General features: G+C 46.0%; 3 protein-coding genes across 12 annotated transcripts in view; 1 reads left to right on the top strand and 2 right to left on the bottom strand.

Annotated features, from left to right (window-relative positions):
- The window catches only part of AK8 (adenylate kinase 8), a 77,445-nt gene extending 69,117 nt beyond the window's left edge, over positions 1-8,328 (bottom strand). The window contains exon 1 of one of the 4 annotated variants that reach the window (XM_013193946.3): positions 7,236-8,328. Coding sequence is in view for 1 of the 4 variants with exons in the window: in XM_048054145.2 (XP_047910102.1) it covers positions 202-279 (78 nt within the window). In the remaining 3 variants the exon portion in view is untranslated. Of the gene's footprint in view, positions 1-110; positions 340-7,235 lie in introns of those variants that run through there. The other 3 variants (XM_048054175.2, XM_048054145.2, XM_013193947.3) reach the window with 3 other exon arrangements.
- Positions 358-5,996, top strand: SPACA9 (sperm acrosome associated 9). 2 transcript variants are annotated; one of them, XM_048054305.2, is made up of 5 exons: positions 358-494; positions 1,084-1,245; positions 3,647-3,849; positions 4,300-4,447; positions 5,931-5,996. In XM_048054305.2, the coding sequence occupies exons 2-5, from the start codon at positions 1,102-1,104 to the stop codon at positions 5,937-5,939; spliced, it is 504 nt and encodes a 167-aa protein (XP_047910262.1). In that variant the 5' UTR covers positions 358-494; positions 1,084-1,101; the 3' UTR covers positions 5,940-5,996. The 2 variants fall into 2 exon arrangements, with proteins under 2 accessions (XP_047910262.1, XP_047910238.1); XM_048054281.2 differs by lacking the exon at positions 5,931-5,996 and having other exon boundaries at positions 4,300-5,144.
- Positions 8,329-9,461: 1,133 nt separating the features above from the next.
- Positions 9,462-19,725, bottom strand: part of TSC1 (TSC complex subunit 1) — a 29,933-nt gene continuing 19,669 nt past the window's right edge. For 5 of the 6 annotated variants that reach the window (XM_048053848.2, XM_066980651.1, XM_066980654.1 and 2 more), the window contains 9 exons: positions 18,599-19,169; positions 17,829-17,872; positions 16,964-17,130; positions 15,931-16,113; positions 15,441-15,551; positions 14,754-14,876; positions 13,594-13,781; positions 13,319-13,480; positions 9,462-12,551 (listed from right to left, as the gene is read on the bottom strand). In XM_048053848.2, the coding sequence (XP_047909805.1) occupies positions 12,059-12,551; positions 13,319-13,480; positions 13,594-13,781; positions 14,754-14,876; positions 15,441-15,551; positions 15,931-16,113; positions 16,964-17,130; positions 17,829-17,872; positions 18,599-19,169 (2,042 nt within the window). In that variant the 3' untranslated portion in view covers positions 9,462-12,058. The remainder of the gene's footprint in view (positions 12,552-13,318; positions 13,481-13,593; positions 13,782-14,753; positions 14,877-15,440; positions 15,552-15,930; positions 16,114-16,963; positions 17,131-17,828; positions 17,873-18,598; positions 19,170-19,725) is intronic. The other variant, XM_066980653.1, reaches the window with a different exon arrangement.

Here is a 19,725-nt window from a genome sequence, read left to right as displayed (position 1 = left end):
CGTCCCCCGGTCGCCTCACGGCAGCTGAGGGGGCTGCCTTCCACCCGGGGGCCCTACAGAGAGGCCCCGGCCCGCCCCCTCCCCGGTGCCTTTTGCTGCCCCAGACGAACCGGAGGGGGGCAAGAGGGCACCAGGACACCCTGCCCCCGGCCTCCTCACACGGTCCCGGCGCCCCTCGCCCCGGGGCCCGGTCCCGTTCACCTGCAGGAGCCGCCACAGCCCCCGCTCCTCCGCGTAGGCTCCCGCCGACGGCAGCCACGGCGGGCCGGGGGCGTCCATGGCCTCCCTTAGCAACCGCCGCCGCGTTGCTACGGAGTGACGTCACCACCCCGCGACGCGCGCGGCAGGCGGTGACATCATCGGGCGGCGGTTGCCAGGGAGACGGCGGCGGCTGTTGCCAAGGAGACGGCGGCGCCGCCGAGCTCGGGGGGAGCGGATCCAGGCCCGGCCCCGGCCCCGGCCCCGGCCCCGGCCCCGCCGGGCTGCAGCGGCCGGTAGGGAGCCGGGGCGAGGGGAGAGGCCCCCCCGGTCCGCTGAGGGGCCCCCGGGGGCTCCCCCGAGGGCTCGGGGCCGGCGGCGGCCGGAGGGTGTCGGGGTCCGGGGGGTGCCGGGGCCCGGGGGGGGGTGCCGGGGCCCGGGGGGGTGCCGGGGCCCGGGGCTTCTCCTGAGGGAACCCAAGCGGTGAGGGCCCGGCCGGGGGCGGCGGGGTCTCCATCCCCGAGTTCTCAGCGCCGGGCGGTAGCTTCGCACGGGATAAGGGAGGTATTTAACACCCCCCCCCCCCCCCAGGCCTCTCAGCGCGCTGTGCTCATGTTCAGAGCAGAGCCGCCGGGGTTCGTGGCGTCTGACTGCCAGGGGGCCCCCTGCGCTCCCTGCCTCTTTTCGCAGCAGCATTGCCGCCTCCCCGACTGACTGGCTGGGGACTGCAGGGCTTTGACACAATATGTTTTCTCTTTTCCTGCGTTTTTTCTTTTAATAAAGTTTTCCTCGTAGCTACACAATTCCAACCCAAGCGAAAGATAGAGTTACACGTGTAAAATCTCACATCTAAAAAGTAGCTTCTTTTCTCTCCTTCTCTACCAGAATCCAGGAGGGGGAAACATGAACGAGGTAAAGGAGGCTCTAAGAACCGTAGAACAGCACTACAAGCTCTTCCTGCAGCAGCAGTTTACGTTTATCGCAGCGCTGCAACACACCCGAGAGAACGCGCATGACACGATCAGACCCGTGGCGAGCATCAGCCAGGTACAAGGCACTCGGCACAGCTGATGGGCACGGGGAACAAGGCAGTGCTGCCAGGCGCTCAGGTCTAGTTCGGTGATGAATAAATGTTTTTACTAAGGGAAGATGCGCCCAAACTTGCTTCTAACGTTTGTGTTTAGCTCTGCAAACCGGTGGCAAAAGATTAAGTAGGGGAGAGAAATGACTACGTTAGACTTTCCCGTTTACAGAGAAGGAATTACATTGCTCAGCATCACTTTAGGATTTAGTTTAATACTGTCATTTCGGTTCCGAGGCGTAGCCAGAAGTGCAGGGTACAAGACACAATCAAACCAAGCCTCCTTCCCCAGCCACACACGAGATCCGTAATCCTTAACTTGCAGTAAGCAGCACGCTCGCCTCTTCCCCCCGGTATTGGTGCTGCTGTATCTTTCTATAGTGCTTATTAAAAATAATGGCTGTGTTACCGAGGTAGGATGACGGATTGAGGGCTGAAACTCCCAGGTGGGCTAGGTGTTTTCTGGGCTGGTAAGTGAATTGTCTTGGAATTTTTATAACACGGGATGTTTTAAGTAGTGCAAAGAACTTAGACCACTGGAAGACAAAGGGGGAAGAAATATCTGGATAAAATTAGAATTGTGGATGTAAGAAAGCAGAACCCAGGCTCAGAACCCAGATCCATGCCGAAGTCAGAGCGAAAGCCAAGCTCTTATTAGGGTGAAGAAACAGAAGTGAGCTGCTTGTCTTTCCTGAGGGCTGACTCAGTTCTAACATATGGGCTTCACTCATAACATTGAAGAGGATCTAGACAGACATTAAACTGATCCATTTTTTCCAAAAATAGGCACTGAGGTTTCATATTGCATTATTCTGTTCTTAAACGTGCCGGTATTTCAGAAGGACAGAGCAGGTTTGGACTCTTTCTTGGCAGGGCTGGAAGGCCTGCCTTTTGTGGGGGTGAGACCTCACGGGTAGCTACTTCTGCAATTACCTGATCCACAGCATTGTCTGTGACACGGTAACGTGAGCTTAGCGGTGGCAATACTGCACGGAGAGCCCTAAGGGTGTAACCATGCTGCCTTGGGGAGAGCGTGGAAAAAGGAAAAGAGCAAGGTACTGGGGAGAAGGGGGAAGAATCGGTGCAGCACACACTGGTGATCCCTTGTGCAGGAACCGAACTGCTCCCAGAGAAATTTCACCGGGGACGCAACCAGACAGGAAGTGGCAACAGCTCCTTAAAGACTCCTGCAGGGGATAGGGTACGAAGTCAAATCCCAAGTGGTTTTGTGAGACAAATTCCTCCGTCACTTGCTTCATCCACAGACTCAGATGACCCAGCAGGTCCCTGTGCTGCAGGGCGTGGCTGTGCTCGGGGCACTGGTCCTGTGCAGGAGCTCTCCCTGAACTCCCTGGGCCACAGCTCAGGAGCCAGCAACCACCTAATGCAGACCTGCGCGGTCCTTGCCAGCTGTTGTTCACGTTGTCCTGGTCCCCATCCTGGGTATGCACTAACTCCCTTCTCTTCATACTGACAGAAAGGAGTCCTGTAATCCTATCGGTGAACAACCAGGCTAAAATGCTATTCTCTTTAGGACTGTTTCTGCACACAGCAACAATAAAAAAAAATCCTGCCGCTCACACGGACACAATGCACCGTGAGCAGAGCAGGAGGAGAAATCTGTAGTGGAAATGGACCCTTAGGGGCCTTTTTTATTTTTCTTACAAACCTGCTGAGAATTTGCCCAAGCGCATTGCATGGCTTTTCTGTATGCGCAGGCTGTTCCAGTGCTGGAACTGTTCCTCTGTTCTTATCCTGAAATCTTACAGAAAGCACTAAAGGTGTTAGAGCCCAGACAGGACTGCCAACCAGCCGCGCTGTGCTTTGTATTCCGACCACTCACGCCTCAAGTGGCTGTAATGCCTTTGGAGAAGGGACTTAATCTCTTGGCATAACGTCTCATCATACGATGCCATTCACTCTGGGTAACACAAACATCCCAGGGAGATAGGGAATACCATTGCTATAATTGGTTAGTAAGGACAATTTCGGTTAAATGGCTTTAATTTTGCGTTCACATCTAGTGGAGCCAAATAAGGAGCCATGGAGAATGCACACATACGCGAGCACATCCACGATATTACTTCAAAACACTTGCAGCTTGGCCACTGCCCCCACCTCCCACCCCACTCTATGCAAGCAGCTGTGGCAGAGGAGACAAAACTCTGCTCACACCCAGCCTCTCTCTGCAGTGCTCGGAGAAGAGCTGTGCCTTTGGCTGCAGCAGTCCCACGCTTCTTCAGAGAGGGACTCCCTCAGAGTCACAAGAGAAAGCAGCTTCTCGTCGCTAACCTGAGCGACTTTGCAGCATATCAAAACGTAATGTAACGTGCGTGACCCTGTCTCTCCCCACGTTGTACTCTACAGGTACAGTCCTACACGGACCATTACTGTAACAATTCCACGGACAGGCGCATCCTCAACATGTTCCTGAACATCTGTAATGACCTCAGCAAGCTCTGCCACAAGCTGGAAGCTGTGCATCCTGGTAACGGCACAACCAATGGCATTTTGGAAAGATGCAAGCTGCTCCTTAGCCACAGCAATGATCTGAGCACCATCCGAGCTAAGTAGGTCTTGCCATCGGCTTAGTCTCCTTGAGGCGATTGTCGATACTGGGAGCAAGAACGTTCCTGCTTGACTTCTCTGTTGGTTTCTCCTGTAACACCTCTCTGGCTTTAGTGAGGATAAAAGGCGCTACCCAGTTTACAGATCCTGCTGTCGTGAAAACGTTGCCAACCTCCACTCACAAAAAGGGATTTGTTTGTGTATTTGCTCACTTTACTGGTGCATGGAAGGGCATACACAGGCGGGTCAGTACCCTGAGGTCATGTGCAGTGATTAGGCAGCTTGATCCTTCTGGGTCCCTTCCAACCGGGCATATTCTACAATCTCTTCCTCCCTCCTGTTCCTGCTCTGTGTAGAGTTCATTTCCATGGGGCAAGTGTTTGTTCATGCTCTTGAACACCAGGGTTGCGCTGCTTGGACTACTCTGCTGATTGTGTCCTTCCGTCCCGCAGATATCCCCATGATGTTGTGAACCACCTGAGCTGTGATGAGGCCAAGAATCATTACGGAGGGGTGGTGAGCCTCATCCCCGTCGTCCTAGACTGCATGAAGGAGTGGCTGTCCCACACTGAGAAGCTGCCGCGGCATGTGCTGCATAATGTGAGTGGTAGAAGTGCTCTCTCTGAGAAGAGGGCACCCGAGGATGAACCGGCTAGGGCAGCCGTTTCCCAAAACCCATCTTCTGTCCACCCTGAAGCTCAGACCTCAGTTAGTAACAAAGATTGTGCACAAGTGCAGGGGAGTAAGCATGTCAGAAAGAAGCACCTGAATGACACAGAAAATCACAATGGGAAACTGAAAAGTCCCTGGAAACCACCTGGTAGACATGCCTTTTAAGGGATGGAAGTTCACGCATCTCCTGCTTTCCACCTTTAATCAGGTGGCTGATTAAAATCAGTGAAATGAATACTAGAGATCCAAGTTCTGAAGAGTTAGTCCTGTCAGCTAGGCTTTGACAGATACGTATTCCACTCTCCCTTGCTGTAATTTTCTCTCTCCTCCTAAAAGTCATATCCCAGCAGCAGGAGCTGTACCACACACGGTCGCTTTCACAAGCATTGTGGTGAGAGCAGGGAATAATCAGGTTCTAATCACAGATACAAATCTCAGGCCAGCTACCCAAAACAGGATTTTACAGACTTTCTCAGACTTCCTTCTGAGAAATAGCCACTCACTCTCCAAAGGTGGAGGTGTGAATAACCAGCACGTTTGAAGAACGTGATGCAGAGAAGCAAAAGCCTCTCAATAAGGACTCAGAAGCGCGTCTGACATTCACACCAGGCTTATCACTAAAGTTCCCTCACCCCAGCTGACCCCATTGAAATTGTCTGGTCTGTGGACCAAAGAATCAGCATTTACAGGACCCCAGTGATGTCTCCTTTGCACACCATTGGCTACAGAAAAGGCCAGCATGCTTTAGCTACGCTGACTGGGCTCTGCTGGATTCTTGCAGGTTCTCTCACACCATCACCAACCAGTACACACCACGCAGAACATGTTCCCTTATGCCTGCTTTGACTCCTTTGCTGTTAACAGCTAGAGGTATAAAGGAGGACAGCCTTCATTTTGCACCTAGTTTGGTGTATTGACAATATCCCAACTTGAATAAACGCCCCCTTCCTCCCCAGACCTCTGCAAAGCTAACAGGAAGTCTTTTCCATTAAATGTGATTCAGGGAATCTAGGGGGAGCAGAGAGATTGAGCTGTGGCCATTTTCAGATGGTTCCTTTTTAAACTGCAAACTAAAATGTCTTTCCCCTTTTTCAAGGAAAGAATCTAGCTTATTTTTCAAGGATGTGATGACGCCTAATTAATTAAAACTGGAAGGCATTTAAAATAGTCTCGTGCTGCTTTTATAACAGCACTTTGCAATTCCAGCACAATGACTTGATACCAGTGCTGAAAACAGCTTGCTTTCCAGCCTGCTTAGGGAGGGTAAGCAGAGTTGCAGGCTCTCCCCCACTCCCTACAGCTGATATGCATCTTTCGTGGTGCTTTTCGTCAAGCACAGTTAACTACAAACTTAGGATCTCAATAACGCAATGTCTTCCCTGTATCTGACTGCTCTTTTCCCCTCCCACAGGCAAATTAGCACCTGTTCTTTGCTTCCTGCTGGAAGACACTCCTGAATAAACAAGTGCCCTTTGCATACCTCTCTCAGTTTGCTAAAATTGTGGACAGCTTTTTCCTTAAGATGACCAGATTTTGGCAACACAGGCAAAAAAAAAAAGAAGGGAGAATTAATATAGAGGAGGGAGCACAGGAAGGAATGATAGCTCAGATGAAATAGGAAGTATTTTCAGGAGCATTTTTACTCCTCACATAACCCCATGTTCCTTTGTACTTTCTTTCCTTCCCCTAACTACATATGCCACTATATAATACATCTATCCACTCTGGAGAAGGGGCCTGTATTTGGGAGACGTCACATCCCAACTGAATTGAAACATGGTGAACTTAAAAATGGTAATGAAGCCTGCTGAGGTCACACAGATTCGTAGGCACTACGGGGGTCACAGACAGCGAAATGTGCCTGTTGCCACCTCAGGCTTTATTTGGGAGGCCTGCTGCAGAGGTAGCGTTACGAAGAAAAATCAAAGTTGCTCACAGCTGCCCTTTAGTGTTTCATGTTGCAAAGACAAGTGTCTGATAACACTGTTTTGGAAAGTTTTCCAAACCAAGTAGGTGCTACGTTGACTGAAGGATGACAAGTGTTGCGACACAAGGGAAATTTCCTCAGATATTGCTCCTGGCCTTCCTAACCCTAGCTATCATTGTGTTTAAATTTGACTATGCAGGCTCTGATCAGACCAAAATTATCCGCCCGTTTTTAGTTCCTTTTCAGCTTCCACAGTGCAAGACAGCACAAACTGCCTGTCAGAATAGTCCTGTCAATCCTCGGCTGCCTGCCACACCTCCTGTTCAACGCTCGTTCATACCTGACAGAGTTTGTGACACATGCGTGAAAAACACAATTCACAAACTTTAATAATTATTTCTAATCCAGCCCCATCCTTTCGATCGGTCTTACGCAGACAAAATTTTAAGACACCAGCAGAAAAATAAGCGTGTGAAACTCAGAGTCTGAGGTTTGGTAATGACATGACCAGAATCTGTTGGAAGACTGCAAAGTTAAACCTCACAAAAACATCTAGACAAATTACTTAATTTCCATACAAGTTCTCCTCTTCCAGAGTGGATGGACACTTCAAAGGACAAAAAGATACAGCAAGAATTGTTTTTCTCTATTACAAATCAAGCTGTTTGAAGAATTTACATAAACAGGATGTAAATGCCAAGCAGAAGTGCAGAAGTTTTACTTTAGCCTCTGAGAACATAAAATCACACGAGGCACTGGGAAACCAGGCAGGGCACCAGACTGACTTACCCCGGGATCTGTCAGCCAGTCCAGGAAATAAACGCTGCTTTTCTTTCAAACACGGCGGCAGAGACGCAGGCTGGGAGGAGACGGTGGCAAAAAATCCTGGCGCTTGTAGGCTCTGTGAGCCCCCTGATTTGCAGGAGGGGCAAACCCGACCTTTACCAAGGTACAACCGAGGGGTGCCGCAGGTCAAACCCCCGGGCCCTGCTCGGCACCCGAGAGGTTACCACAGCCTCGGGAGCTGCGGCGGCCTCCCGGGGGCACGGGGGGAGCTCCCCGGGCCTCGGCGGCCCCCTGAGGGGACCGGGGCCGCTGCTGAGGGCAGCCGCGGGCCTCGGGGGGCCTCTAGCGGCCGCCTCGGGGAAGGCGGCCCGGGACCCCGCAGCGCCTCACCAACTCACCCCGGCCTTGGGCCCTCCGTGAAAGCCTCCTAAAGGCCGTTTGGTTACACGGCGCTCAACCAGCCCGCTCTGCTCCCACATCCTCAGAGGAGCTTCGCAGCATCAGCTACACGCCACCAAAATGGTTGCTTTCGCAGGCACACAGGTGCCGGCCCCTCCCGGCTGCTTTCACAGGCTCTTGGCTGCGCCCCATCGTGCTCAGTCACCTCGCTGCCCTATGAACACCTCATAGCCCACAGCGGCTGGGTTTCCGTAAAAGTTCTGAATTCAGCTGGGGGTGGGCACAGCACCCATCGAAACCGAGCTTTTGGTCAGCTGAGAACCGAGCCCCGCATCACCGATGGCCAGCCCAGAGCCCTGACAAAACCAGAAGTAGTGTGTGGCACCAAACTTCACCCAGTGAGGCCCAAAATTAGAGGAGGTCCTTAGCATCACCAAAAAGGTTTCTCCAAGTAAATCCCACAGATGCCAAAGTCATGAAAACCACCAGACAAAATTATTTGGAGTTAAGCTTTGAATGAAAAGTAAAGTCTAGGTGCAAGCTGTCACTTGCGTGAATGAAGTGACTCAGCTCCTGTTGCTTCTCTGAACTGCTCTGTAACCACTTTTCAAATTCAGGCCATCGCACCTGTAGCTAAACAGTTCCAGTAAATCAAGATGAACCAGCAAAGATGCTTAAAAATCAGGAAATAAAGTTATTTCCTTCACTAGTGTCTACTGCATGCTTACTATTTACAGCTGGGTTTATGAGCTACCAAGCTACCAAGGTGGGTAAGCAAGATACTTTATTTCTTCTTGTACCCTGGTGGACGTACTTCTGTGGGTAATATTACCTAATTGTTTTTGAACTGGTAAGTGCAGCTTTTCACCTTTAAGCTTAAGGGATATGCAAAACGCATTTAAAATGAGGCAAGATCAACTTTCTGCTTTGTTTTCCTTTCATTTACACCATGCTGTAAAACTTACCCCCTTGCAGAAGGCTGAAAGCCAGCTTCCCCTATCACCTAGCCCCAAAATACGGTTCAGGGTAACTTTTACATAAAATTTTCTACTAACTGCTGTTGTTCAGCCAATGTATTTTCACAGACTGTACATCACTTGTGCCATGCCCTTGTGTGGGTTGTTCAAATTTAAAAATTATACTTAATTCCATAATTGCAATGCTGAGGTTCATGTATGAATTTCTAAACTGCTTTGAGCAAGCTTTCAACTACTCATTTCTTTGAGGGAAAAAAAAAATACAGTAAGAGTGCCAGGTGAGGGGGCTGGGAGGAGAGACAGGCAAAACAAGAAAACAACCTTAACCTAATAGGTCAAGCTTACAGTGAAATCACCTCCCAAATCCCCCTTGGTTTAAGGAACTGCCCTGTGTACCGTGACACTTGAGCAGGGTACAGAAGAGGAAAGCACGTATGCAGGGACAGAGGAAGCCAGCCCGCTTCTGTCCCCAGCTTTGCAAAGAGCAGTCTGACATTTTCATCTATTAATTTGTCTAATCACTGTAACCTCTAGACCATGTAAACAATCCTATACAAAGCTAATATGCAGATGTGCCGTAGTGAAGCGTCTGTGGTTATTTTATGGATTATACTGTCACATCATTGTTGAAGTTGTTATTCCACAGAAGATTAAAAAAACACGAGCTCCACGCAGAAAAGTGAACTTCTAGCGAAGAACCCCATGCAAAAAGGGGCAGACCCACTTATCTGCTCAGTACTACTCAGCACACAGATCTTGGAAGATGCTTCGATGCTGAGTTTGTTTCTCCGCGTTTTGTCTCAGCACACCTTGGTCCCAAAGAGAGGGGCTCGCAGGGAATTTAACACAGAAGTGCAAAACAATACATTTTATTTGTTCACAGTTAAACACAAGCAACTGCCTTGACATTTTAGAACATTCTAATACGGACAGCAAAACCTCCTTTTGGTTGAAGTTCTCTTTAGCTTAGGATTGTACCATTTCCTCGTATTTCATATTTATGGCATTTAATGTAGATTGTTTAACATGCTTACAAAGAGCGAGGCAGGGAACAGATTAACTTGACGAAGACAGCAATTTTAGATTTAACTAAAAGCAGTCAGTTAAAAAAAATCTGTTTCCACTTCACTGATGGGACCCCTTCAAACAAACTGCAAGTTAACTACATACAGCAGATACATGATTTTTTGACTTACAAAAAAAATTGCAAAATTTGTTCCTCCGTAATCTTTGTGGTCCATAAACAAACCTAAAGTGGTTTCCGTTACTATCCTGGTGCTAAAATCCTTTTTAAAAGAAGAAAAAAGCCACCTCATCAATGAGCTTGCATTACCGCCAGGGCATTTTTGTAACCCACAACAAAAACCGCCTCTCCTCAGAACAAGTGAGGTCATCACAGAAGCAAGACACTCTTCTGGGGCTCGGCAAAGCAGGATGGTCTAAAACTCCTGCAACACAACTCCACCCAGCAGCTGAGGCAGCCCTTCAAGGGCCATGTGCAAACCGTTCAACTCCTGGTGCTGGGATCCGGTGGGGTGAGAGGCAGGAAACCTCCAAATCTTACCAAAACATACGCTACCACGTTTGCTACCACTAAGTCTTAGAAAACCTATAGACATGTCGACAAAACCAGTCTGTCACTTACAACCAACTCTCTATTTTCTATTCCATGCAGATTCAAGCTTTGACAAAACCACTGAAGTTCACTTTTACTTTCAGAGTTAGGACTGACCAACCGAAAGGACACTGAGAATAATTTAGACAGGCAGAAATGTATTTAGACCCTAGGTGTTAAGTAAAAAGTGGAAATGGGAGGCAAAGTAGTGTCCGGCACACGTTCACAAGCCACCAGCCCCTGTGACAGACTCCTTTTGCTGTTCAGGTTACGAAGGAAGTGAACTACAAGTGCAAGTGTACTTGGCTTTGATTTATATTTGAGACAATTCTTCACCAGCAGCTGCCACCCACAGAACGTTAAAGAAAAGAGACGTGATGCAGGATACCTGTGAAGCCTGATATGTCAGAGTATGCCTGGACCCAGACATACCCAAGGTTTAAAATAAGCACACTGCCTTCCTAACCGCAGGCTCTGTTCTGTCACAAAGGAGATTGAGTCTGACCACTGACAAGCCCTGATCCTGCCATCCTCCTTCACAGAAGGCTCATCATTGACTTAAACACGATTAACACGGAAAGGCTTCACGACAGAATTCAGATTCTCGTTTCAAGCAGGCTGCTTCTTCAGTCTTGTCCTTTAAGGAGATGGGGGTGAAGGGGACATACCTAGAGCCAAACTGACACCGCTGAGCTGAAAAGTGTGCTGCAGGTAGAGCAGAACAGCACTCAAAGGAAACCGTATTCTGTATTGTAAGTCAAGCCTGAAAACATACTCCCAGGAAGTGAGAGGCCTATTTCTCAGCCTTGGAACACAGCGGTCTTGCTCAGACCAGGAACAAAGACCAGAATTATGAAGGACATCAGGCAGGACAAGTACTTCCCTGATTAAAGAAACAAATGCTCTTTGCACATCTTTGTGAGCTGCAAATTTTCATTCTACATCCATGTTCTGCATGCTCTCCCTACTCGAATAAAGCTTCCTCTTCCTTCTTCTCCCACCCCAATAGCTTTCCCAAATGAACCAGTTTGAGGTCAGTACCAGTCTGTCAGGCAAACACTTAAAATACCAACACGATCAGAAGCTAGTGTTTTAACAAGTCTTCAGCATATATGGTCTCTGCATTACAAGCTCCAGTTCCTTACCAAGTGTCTGTTCAAAAGAAACTTTCCAAGAAATGTTAAGGACAATATAAACAATGATTATGAATTAGGGCGAATGAATCATTTTGCAGAGGTACACCGTTCCTTAAACATTTAGGCATTCAGAGTCCAACTGCGTGAAGACTGGGCTCTGAGGGATATGGGACAGTGGACAGGCAAAATAGAGACCCTTGGGTGAACGCACTAGAAATTCTAGTGCTGCTCCTTTCCAGGATGAAAACAACCGAAGTCACCCAGACAGGCAGCACAATGAACTGCTCTAAATTGGAAGCTTGCAAGGAAATACAAAGCATTCGTAGTAGACTCACAAATGTTAATTTGGCCTCATATTGCACTCAAGTTCATAAATGCAGCCACTCACTGGGGACAGGGAGAAAGGGGAAAAAAAATACTTGCAAATGCTAACAGTTGTCCCTTCAAATTAGTACACGCTGCTAAAGACTGAATTTGAGAAAGAAGCAAGAGTTAGGCTGGGCATTTCAATTCCAGACCCCAAAATCCACTTTGCATTCGTTCAGCAGCCTTCTTCCGTTACTGGACATCGATCCTATTCCACTGCATGAGCTAGCTGCTCAGACCAAAGAAACATAAAAGCTTTTAGTTAAACTTGCATTCACGCCTCCTGTTCTATGCCAAGAATATGAAAATAACACTGATTGACTATCTTCTTTTTTAACTGTGGTCATGATGAGTTTCATTGTAGTCCATGATATGAAGCTGTCCAACACTGCTTTCGGGGATCTTAGGCGAGAGGCTGTTATTGGGGCTCGGAGGGGCCTTCGTCTCCATGTTGGGATCTTTACATAGTTCAGTCTTTAGAGTATCAGAAAGGCTGTTGATGGTTCCACCCTGCTCATCACACTGGCTCTCACTCTTGTTGCGAAATAATTCTCGTGACTTCATTCCAAGGAAGCTCTTGGAGCTGGGGAGTGAACCTACAGTCAGTGGGACAGTAGTTGAGGGCTCCAGCAACATGGATGTCTCCCAGCGATTGATGAACCTCTGGTTCTGGTTTTTCTCTGGGGTGGAGAGCTCACTGTTGCTGCCACCCTTACCGCTACTACTACCTCGAGCGCTGGGAGGTTTGGTTTCTCCATTTCTACCAATTGTTTCTTCACTGTATCCTGCCACAGCATCTGCACAACCTTCGTTACCACAATCCAACCTGGTTTGGAACAAGAGAGGATACAGCGTCAAGGAAATGGTAGCAACTGTTCACAATGGAAAGGGAAATGCTAGGGAGCACAAGCCTTACTTTCCATTTCTGCAACTGCATATATTTACTTCAGCAGGCCTACACCAGCTTTCCTTCCGCAGTTTTGTAGCAAAGCAGAAGCCACAGAGAGCAACCGGGCAGGTGTCACACTAAGCCTTGCAACATCCCACCTTTAAAGCCCAAAGCTGACAATCCCGAAGCAGAACAGAGGTGTATCCTGACCCATTAAGGAAAAGGAAGGTATCTATACATCGTCCTTGGGTTGTAGATCTTTCTTTTACCCATCACAAAATAAGCTGTTACCTACAAATCTGCTTGCAGTGCAAGAAATTATCCTAATGCTGTAGAAGAATGTGGTGTAGAAAAAAAGGTATGATCTGAATGAAAATACAACACTACTCAGGCGTTTTAGGAAGACTTATGTAAAGCAACTATTTAAACGCATAACAATTTATAGGCTAAAGAGACCAATCTATGAGACAAACTGGACATTTGCCTCCAACTGTGAATAATGTTCAGCTGAGAAGTATTTCCTAAACACTGTCAATTTTGACAGTGATTCTCAGTAACCCTGGAAGAGTCCTGAACCAGATTCAGTCTGTAAGTGGGAAATAACAGAAATATTTTGAGATGATGCCTCCGAGTGCTACGAATTCCCCAGTGATAAATTCCAAAAACTGGTCACGAGTCCAGCATATTTACATCATTGCCCTTACCTTTCTTCTGCTGCTTCAGCTGCTTCTGTTTTTTCATCTTCAAGTTTTTTCAATAAGCTGCTCTTCTCCAACCGGCCAAACAGATCCAAGATCTCCAGCTCAAATGCCTGGGTGATCCTTTTCTGGGCCTTGTATCTGCTTTCTACTGCTTGCAGCTGACCTCTGAATGAGAAGATAAACCAAAGCCCATCAGTTCCAGTTTCTCCAGATTCTGCCTCAAACGTAACACTGCACCTGTCAACGCACTGCTGAAGTTTTACATAGGAAATCCCTACCTTGCTTTGATTTTGACATCTTCCAGGTATTTCTTTTGCTCCACGAAGAGATGGTCCTTTTTAGAAAGCTGAGATTCCAGTTCAGCTATCCGTTTCTGGGAAGCATCAAGCCTTTGGCTTTGCTGTTGAACACACAATTTTGCTTTCTCCAGGTCTTTCCGATAAGCAGCGTGCAACATTTCAACCTCCTCAAAGGAAAGAACACAGTGTTAAAGTATAATTTGATTGTGTGATGTTTTTATTAATATTTAGACATGGTTCTGATGCTATAAATAGGCACAGTTGAAGCAGGATGGAATAAAAGCATTTCTAAAAACAGATACAGAAAGCTGGATACTCTGAGGATGCACACTACGTTACTGTGAAAACAATTCTACATCATTGGAATTTATTAGCACATTAATGTTCCTTATTAAAAAATGTTCTGCGAAGTAAACTTGCCAGTTCTGCACCAGATTAGACAACCTTCATTTTAAAGACAGTTTTTGCAACATGACCTTCATTAAATACCAGTAAAAGACATATTTTTTTGGCTTACTATTCCCCTTTTTCAATTACTTGCTCTCACGCAGAAACAGTTCAATTGTTGTGTAAGTTACTTGCTTCTAATTAAAAAAAGGTCTCTTTGAAGTCAGGAAGTAAAACCATATGAACCACAGAAGTTTTAGTAAAGTTGGTACCAACTCTTAATAAGAAAGCAACTGAGTGAGAAGAGGAATACTGCGTGTTTTAAAACAGCATCTCACACAAACTGCTAAAACCCTGGTTAAGAACCTTCTACAAATTCCAGCAATACTGTTCTACGTTATGCGCTTTCACAAACAGAAGAGCCCAATGTTACTTTACCTCCAACAGCCTGCTGTCAATTACAGCAAGAACACAGCAACATACTTGATTTACAGCAGTGGCACGAAGAAACTAGTAAGAATTTATATCAAGTGGCTAAAACTGACTTCAGGTGTGCCCTAACATACCCTTCCTAGCTTTCAAAAACAGCGCACTAGAGTGATTCCGTAACCACGCAGTGCACAAAAAATATCTGAACAAAAGGCTAACAAAATATGTTACGAAGCATTTCCTTTACTCTGACCACAAGGCTGAGAACAACTTGATGACGACTTCAGGCAAAGTATTCCCAAAGGCTCTGTCTGCAATTGTACCTTTGTAGTGTCTGTGTGCTTGTGCTGCAACTGCTCCAGGTACAACTCATTGACCTCTCCAAGAACCAGAAGTTGTCTGTTCAAGAACTCCATCTGCTGTTGCACTGATTCGCTGTTGGAAAGCTTTAAAGAGAAATTTAACAGATTCAAGCAGGGAAATGAATAGGTCAGCATGAGAGTCACAGTTGACTGGCACTGTGTTCACAGCGTATTTTTATAAAAAAAAGGGAGACAAATACAAGACTGTAATGCACCACAGATCTTAAGTGATGAAGAAATGAATTTTCATAAAGCTGGTGACAGTCTATACAGAATTTCACCATACAGACATTGCTTCCCTCAAGACAACCATGTTTCCAATTATAGGAGAAGTCCATTTAACTTCCAACAAAAACATGATTTCTGTGATGCCAAGATTTAGCAGAGCTTTAACACAAGTTCATATTGCTCAATCTGGGAATTCCTACTGTGCAAAGATCAGCCAAAACGAGAAGTTTCAGAAGCCTTTGATCTGAGTTTAGAATTTCTTCACCACAACACATTTCTGTGTGTTGTTTTTGCACAATGAATATCAGATTCTATGGAACTAAGCACAGGCTTTCAGAACAAGAAAAAGCACCTGATAACAATTAACAGACAATAAACAGAAAGACTCAAAGGGACTCTGGGAACAGTGACTTCTCTTACCTTTTGAGAAACTTGGCTAAGCAGCAGTTCTGTGTGACACACCTTGTTGTTAGCCTTCTTTAATTCTAACCTCAGATCTGCAATCATGTTCCGGCAGTCTTCCAGCTTGGTCTGTTCAAACAAAAAACTCACTCAGGGTTCTGAAACTTTAGTAAGGAGTAGCAATGGCATATGGCTGGAGGGCCATAACCACCAGGACCGTAAATCAAGTTATACTGAGAGCTTGTGAAAGTCCCAAAGCCAGCTAAGAAACCGCATTTTTCTACTTCCAAATCAAAAACGTCACAAAACAGACCTATAAAAGGACAATGACTGTCCACAGATAGGCATTTCCAATTACGCACTGTCTTACTCTGAATTAGGACAGTTTCTCTAATGGAGATATGTAGCTTTCTCTTAGATATTTCATGCCACGTCAGCAGGAAGGTTATTTTTCAAATCACAGTAAGGAGACAACACAATTTTGTTCAGTGTTCTGTCTGCTTCATACCTGCAATTCCTGGCTCTGGTTGTAGAATTCCTCCCGGTCATGTTGCAGCTGTCTGATTTGGCTGTGAAGCTGAGACACTATATTTTCATGTTCCTCCTGGAACTGGTGGTACCTGGCCTGTTCTTTCTGCAGACTCAGTTTCAAGGCCTGGATTTCTTTTTCCTGTAGTTTCAGCTGGTCTTTCTGTTAAGAACCCCATATGAAGCATCAGGCAAGACATCTGCTTTATCAGTTAGAACATCTATCCTAAGTCACTAGCTAAGTAAAGCACTAACACCAGTTAAACAGCATGCAGGCTCGACACTTCTCCATAAATAGAACATCTCATATAGAGCACATTCTTAATGGTTTTGTGGGGCTGAAAGAAAGTTTAAATGGTGCTAGAGTGGACAGGCTGGTAACTCTAAGTCACATCCAAAGACACAGTGAGAAATAGCACATTCTTCCCCAGCACCTCATGCTTTTGTCGGGGACTTGGGCTTCACAGCTGAAGTTATGGTTCATTTTATAAAACAAACCTGGAAAGCTACTTTTGGTTCTTCCACTAGTATCTTAAAAGGTGAAATTGTAGATCAAAGTAGCTATAACATGGAGGTACAGAATGAAACATGCCTAAATCTGTACTGAGACATTCTTCAATGCACTTACAACTTTGAATTTTATCATAGTAAATAACTCAAAAAGAGTATTTGAGTTTAGCAAGTTTTTGCTTTTCCACTGCTCAGTCAAGGAGCACTAAGTAACTCCACTAATTGTGAAACCTTTACCATTAACCCAAGGGTAACTGGCAGCAGGAGTTAAGCATGGAGGCGTCCATGGATTCAGTCCCCTACAGTTAAATGGAAACTACTGGTTTTAATGATCACGGTGCATGCAACTCATCCATAGGTCATTCCACAAACACTGACTTGAATAAGGTGAGAAACTAGGTTTCTTTTTCAATCAAGTGGTACAGAAAGATGCTGGCCAAGACAGTTAACCCTTGTTAGCACCACTGTGTTTAAATGACTGCTAGATTTGTAGCCCTGCTCACCATGGCAGCATTATGTTCCTCCAGTGCTGTTGCTTTAATCACTTTTCGTAAGAGCCGCCGGTTCCGAAGGGCATGTTGCTGTCTTTTGAAGCGCTCATACAGTAACTGGTTGTGCAGCAAAAGCAATTGGTTACGCAGGGTGTGAATCTCATCTGAAGGAGGAGAACCTGGATTGGAGTTAGAAGACCAAGAGGTTACTGAACTGTACCGTCCATGTTCCACACCTGGGAAATATCTTCTGAAGTACACACATTAGATTTCTTTGAAATCACAGCTTAAAAATTTGTCTGTTCCATTTGAATTAAAACACAAACTTAATTTTTTAAACATTTTTTCCCAAAGAAACCAGAAAAATAATGTTTAACCACAAGTCTGCTTCAAACAAGTGGCAGACGACTACAGTTTTAACAGGCAAGTTTCTAATCCTGTGTTTATCCCCCCACATTACACAAACCTCACAGGAAAAAATGCTTTCAGCAGACATTGAAAACAAAACTGTTTTTGTATCCTGAATATATACATGCTCCAGATGGATTGCTCCTTCTATTAAGAAAAAAAAGCCAAGCTTGGCATCACTCAGAAGGCTAGCAGATCTTAAATGGTCAGAAGTGGAAATCTGTAAAATTGTGGGGAAAGCAGTATTCACTTTTCAAAGAGTGGAAAAAACCCACACCAAAAATCTTGTCACACTGGAACACGGGCACTCATCTGCTAAGCAGATAAGCCATGATTTAATGGAAGGAAGGCACCATCCTTCTGCAGCATTAGCAAAGGAAAAAAAAAAGCACATGACAGTAGCAGGTCATTGTTTAAGCAAGTCTAATAATAGAAGAACAGATTGCCAAAACACAAGAAACATCCTCACCTCCAAAATGAGTCCAGTCAGCAGATTTGCTTGGCAGAGACAATCTGAAAAATGAAAATGTAGCATTAACCACTAAGTTTAAATACACAAACACTGTGCGAGTCACTTTAAAATGGAAACCCCACCTCAAAGGATCTTACAGCCTAATAAAAGTACAATTATGGTCAATTGGTATGAAGAGAATGAGAAGGAATTGTGCAAGAAGCAGGCTGCAAGAGCAGATGGTAAAGGAGGACAGAATTTCTTGGAAGTTAGCAAGAAAAATTCTCTCAGGTAGAGAAAACAGCATAAGGAGAAAGTGGAGTACAGGGGAATGAGAGAAGAAGGAGGAATGCAGCAGATGCACCTAGCCTTTAAATCTGGTTCTCCAGTCCTTCGCATTATCTGTATTAGAAAGAAGAAAGTGTCAGTCTCCCCTGGGACTCTACAGTTGCTTTTGAGCATCTAGTGGGGGACTTAAACCTGATAAAGTAAGCAAATCTCTCCAGCAGTGGTGTGGTAGCACACCCAGCAGCCCTACTTCTTCACGCCAAGCTCTGTTACTAAGGTCAGAAAGAGTTCTAAGGGCACAGACCCATTTTTATAGTAAAATGGTTACCAAGAGAAATATAAAAATTCTCCACCCAAACCTCCTAACAGTAATGTTTCACGGAATACATTTTTCACGCAGGTTTCCTAACCCACCTGTTTTCCAGACGCAGTTATTAAAATAAAGCCAGCACAAGAGTCTTAACAAGAAAGTTTGCAAAGTAAGACTTTCAGTCACCTACTTGTTCAGCTCCTTAGTGTGCGCGTCCGCCCCTTGCTGTATCAGTCTGTCCAGTACTTCCACAGGAGAAGTAGAGGCCATGCAGTCTTCATCCTGGGTTCCCTTGACTTTCTTTAGCAGCTCCTCAGTCTTCTTGCCAACAAAGAGGTAGGCAGTCTTTGGTAATGCAACCTCAAAGAGGTGCTCGTACAGGGGAGGCTGCCCACTCCCAAACACCACTCTTCTTTGTGCTGGTACTTTGCAAGGGCTGGGAGTGAGAATACTCGTCTCCCCAGAGGTTCCTTCCCTGTTACCAGCAGGGCTTTCACCAGAGCCTCCGCAGGGCTTGTCTATGGGAGTAAACGTTTGTTTGGGTGTTTCCCGCGCACTCTCAGGCCCAGGCTTGTCCAGAGAAGACGTTAAAGGCTCAGAGGTCGGACCGTGTCCCTGAACACTAGAGACTGCTGATTGAGTCTTCTTCTGAGAGCCTGACAGACTTTCGTTTGTGCGGTAAAATGGAGAGTCAAATCCTCCTCTAGGCACCATGTGTTCAGCATCAGTTGTGATCTCGGAGATCTCTTTAGATATTGCATCTGAGAGGGATGGAAGGGGGCGATCAATTAGTTAAGTCAGCTTAACACGAAGTTTCTGGACAGTGTATTTTTTCCTGTACCCTAACCAGTTCTCGTAGCACCCTTAGGCGTCCATTTACCTTACACATGCTTGAACATCTCTATGTAGCTAGGGAAAAAGTCCTGCAAGGTGCCCTGAAGTAAAATTAGAACCAGACCATGCTTCAGAACCGAGGAGTGCAACCTAACTCATGGTTCTATGACAGAAGAGTGATTCACTTGCTTTAAGTAGCTCTAGTTCTTAAATTGGTCAACTTGAAGCATTTCCCCAAAGACTAAAATCTTACTGTTAACAATGTAAGCACGCCTTAAAAAAATAAAAATCTCACCTTGAAGGTAAGATAGAATTACAGCAGCTAAAATACCTCCTTCTAGAGTTTGCTTTTTATTATTCTTTCACATCAGGACCGTACCCACTTTAGTCTTCTGAAGAAGATTAAGTTTACAAACTTTACTGTTTTGACAATTTATGAACACCTTTATGAAAAACACTTGCATTTGAAAAGATGCTATTATT

This window comes from Anser cygnoides, chromosome 20, assembly GCF_040182565.1.
Source record: "Anser cygnoides isolate HZ-2024a breed goose chromosome 20, Taihu_goose_T2T_genome, whole genome shotgun sequence".
In the NCBI taxonomy this organism is placed as follows: Eukaryota; Metazoa; Chordata; class Aves; order Anseriformes; family Anatidae; genus Anser; species Anser cygnoides.
This window is presented reverse-complemented; position numbering and strand designations above follow the sequence as displayed.

What these genes read in the sequence shown, in the direction of transcription:
- SPACA9 (XM_048054281.2), top strand. Translation starts at nt 1,102, where the DNA reads ATGAACGAGGTAAAGGAGGCTCTAAGAACCGTAGAACAGCACTACAAG. An exon ending in CCGTGGCGAGCATCAGCCAG is followed by an intron (nt 1,246 to 3,646) that starts GTACAAGGCACT and finishes TGTACTCTACAG; the next exon opens with GTACAGTCCTACACGGACCA. An exon ending in CTGAGCACCATCCGAGCTAA is followed by an intron (nt 3,850 to 4,299) that starts GTAGGTCTTGCC and finishes TCCGTCCCGCAG; the next exon opens with ATATCCCCATGATGTTGTGA.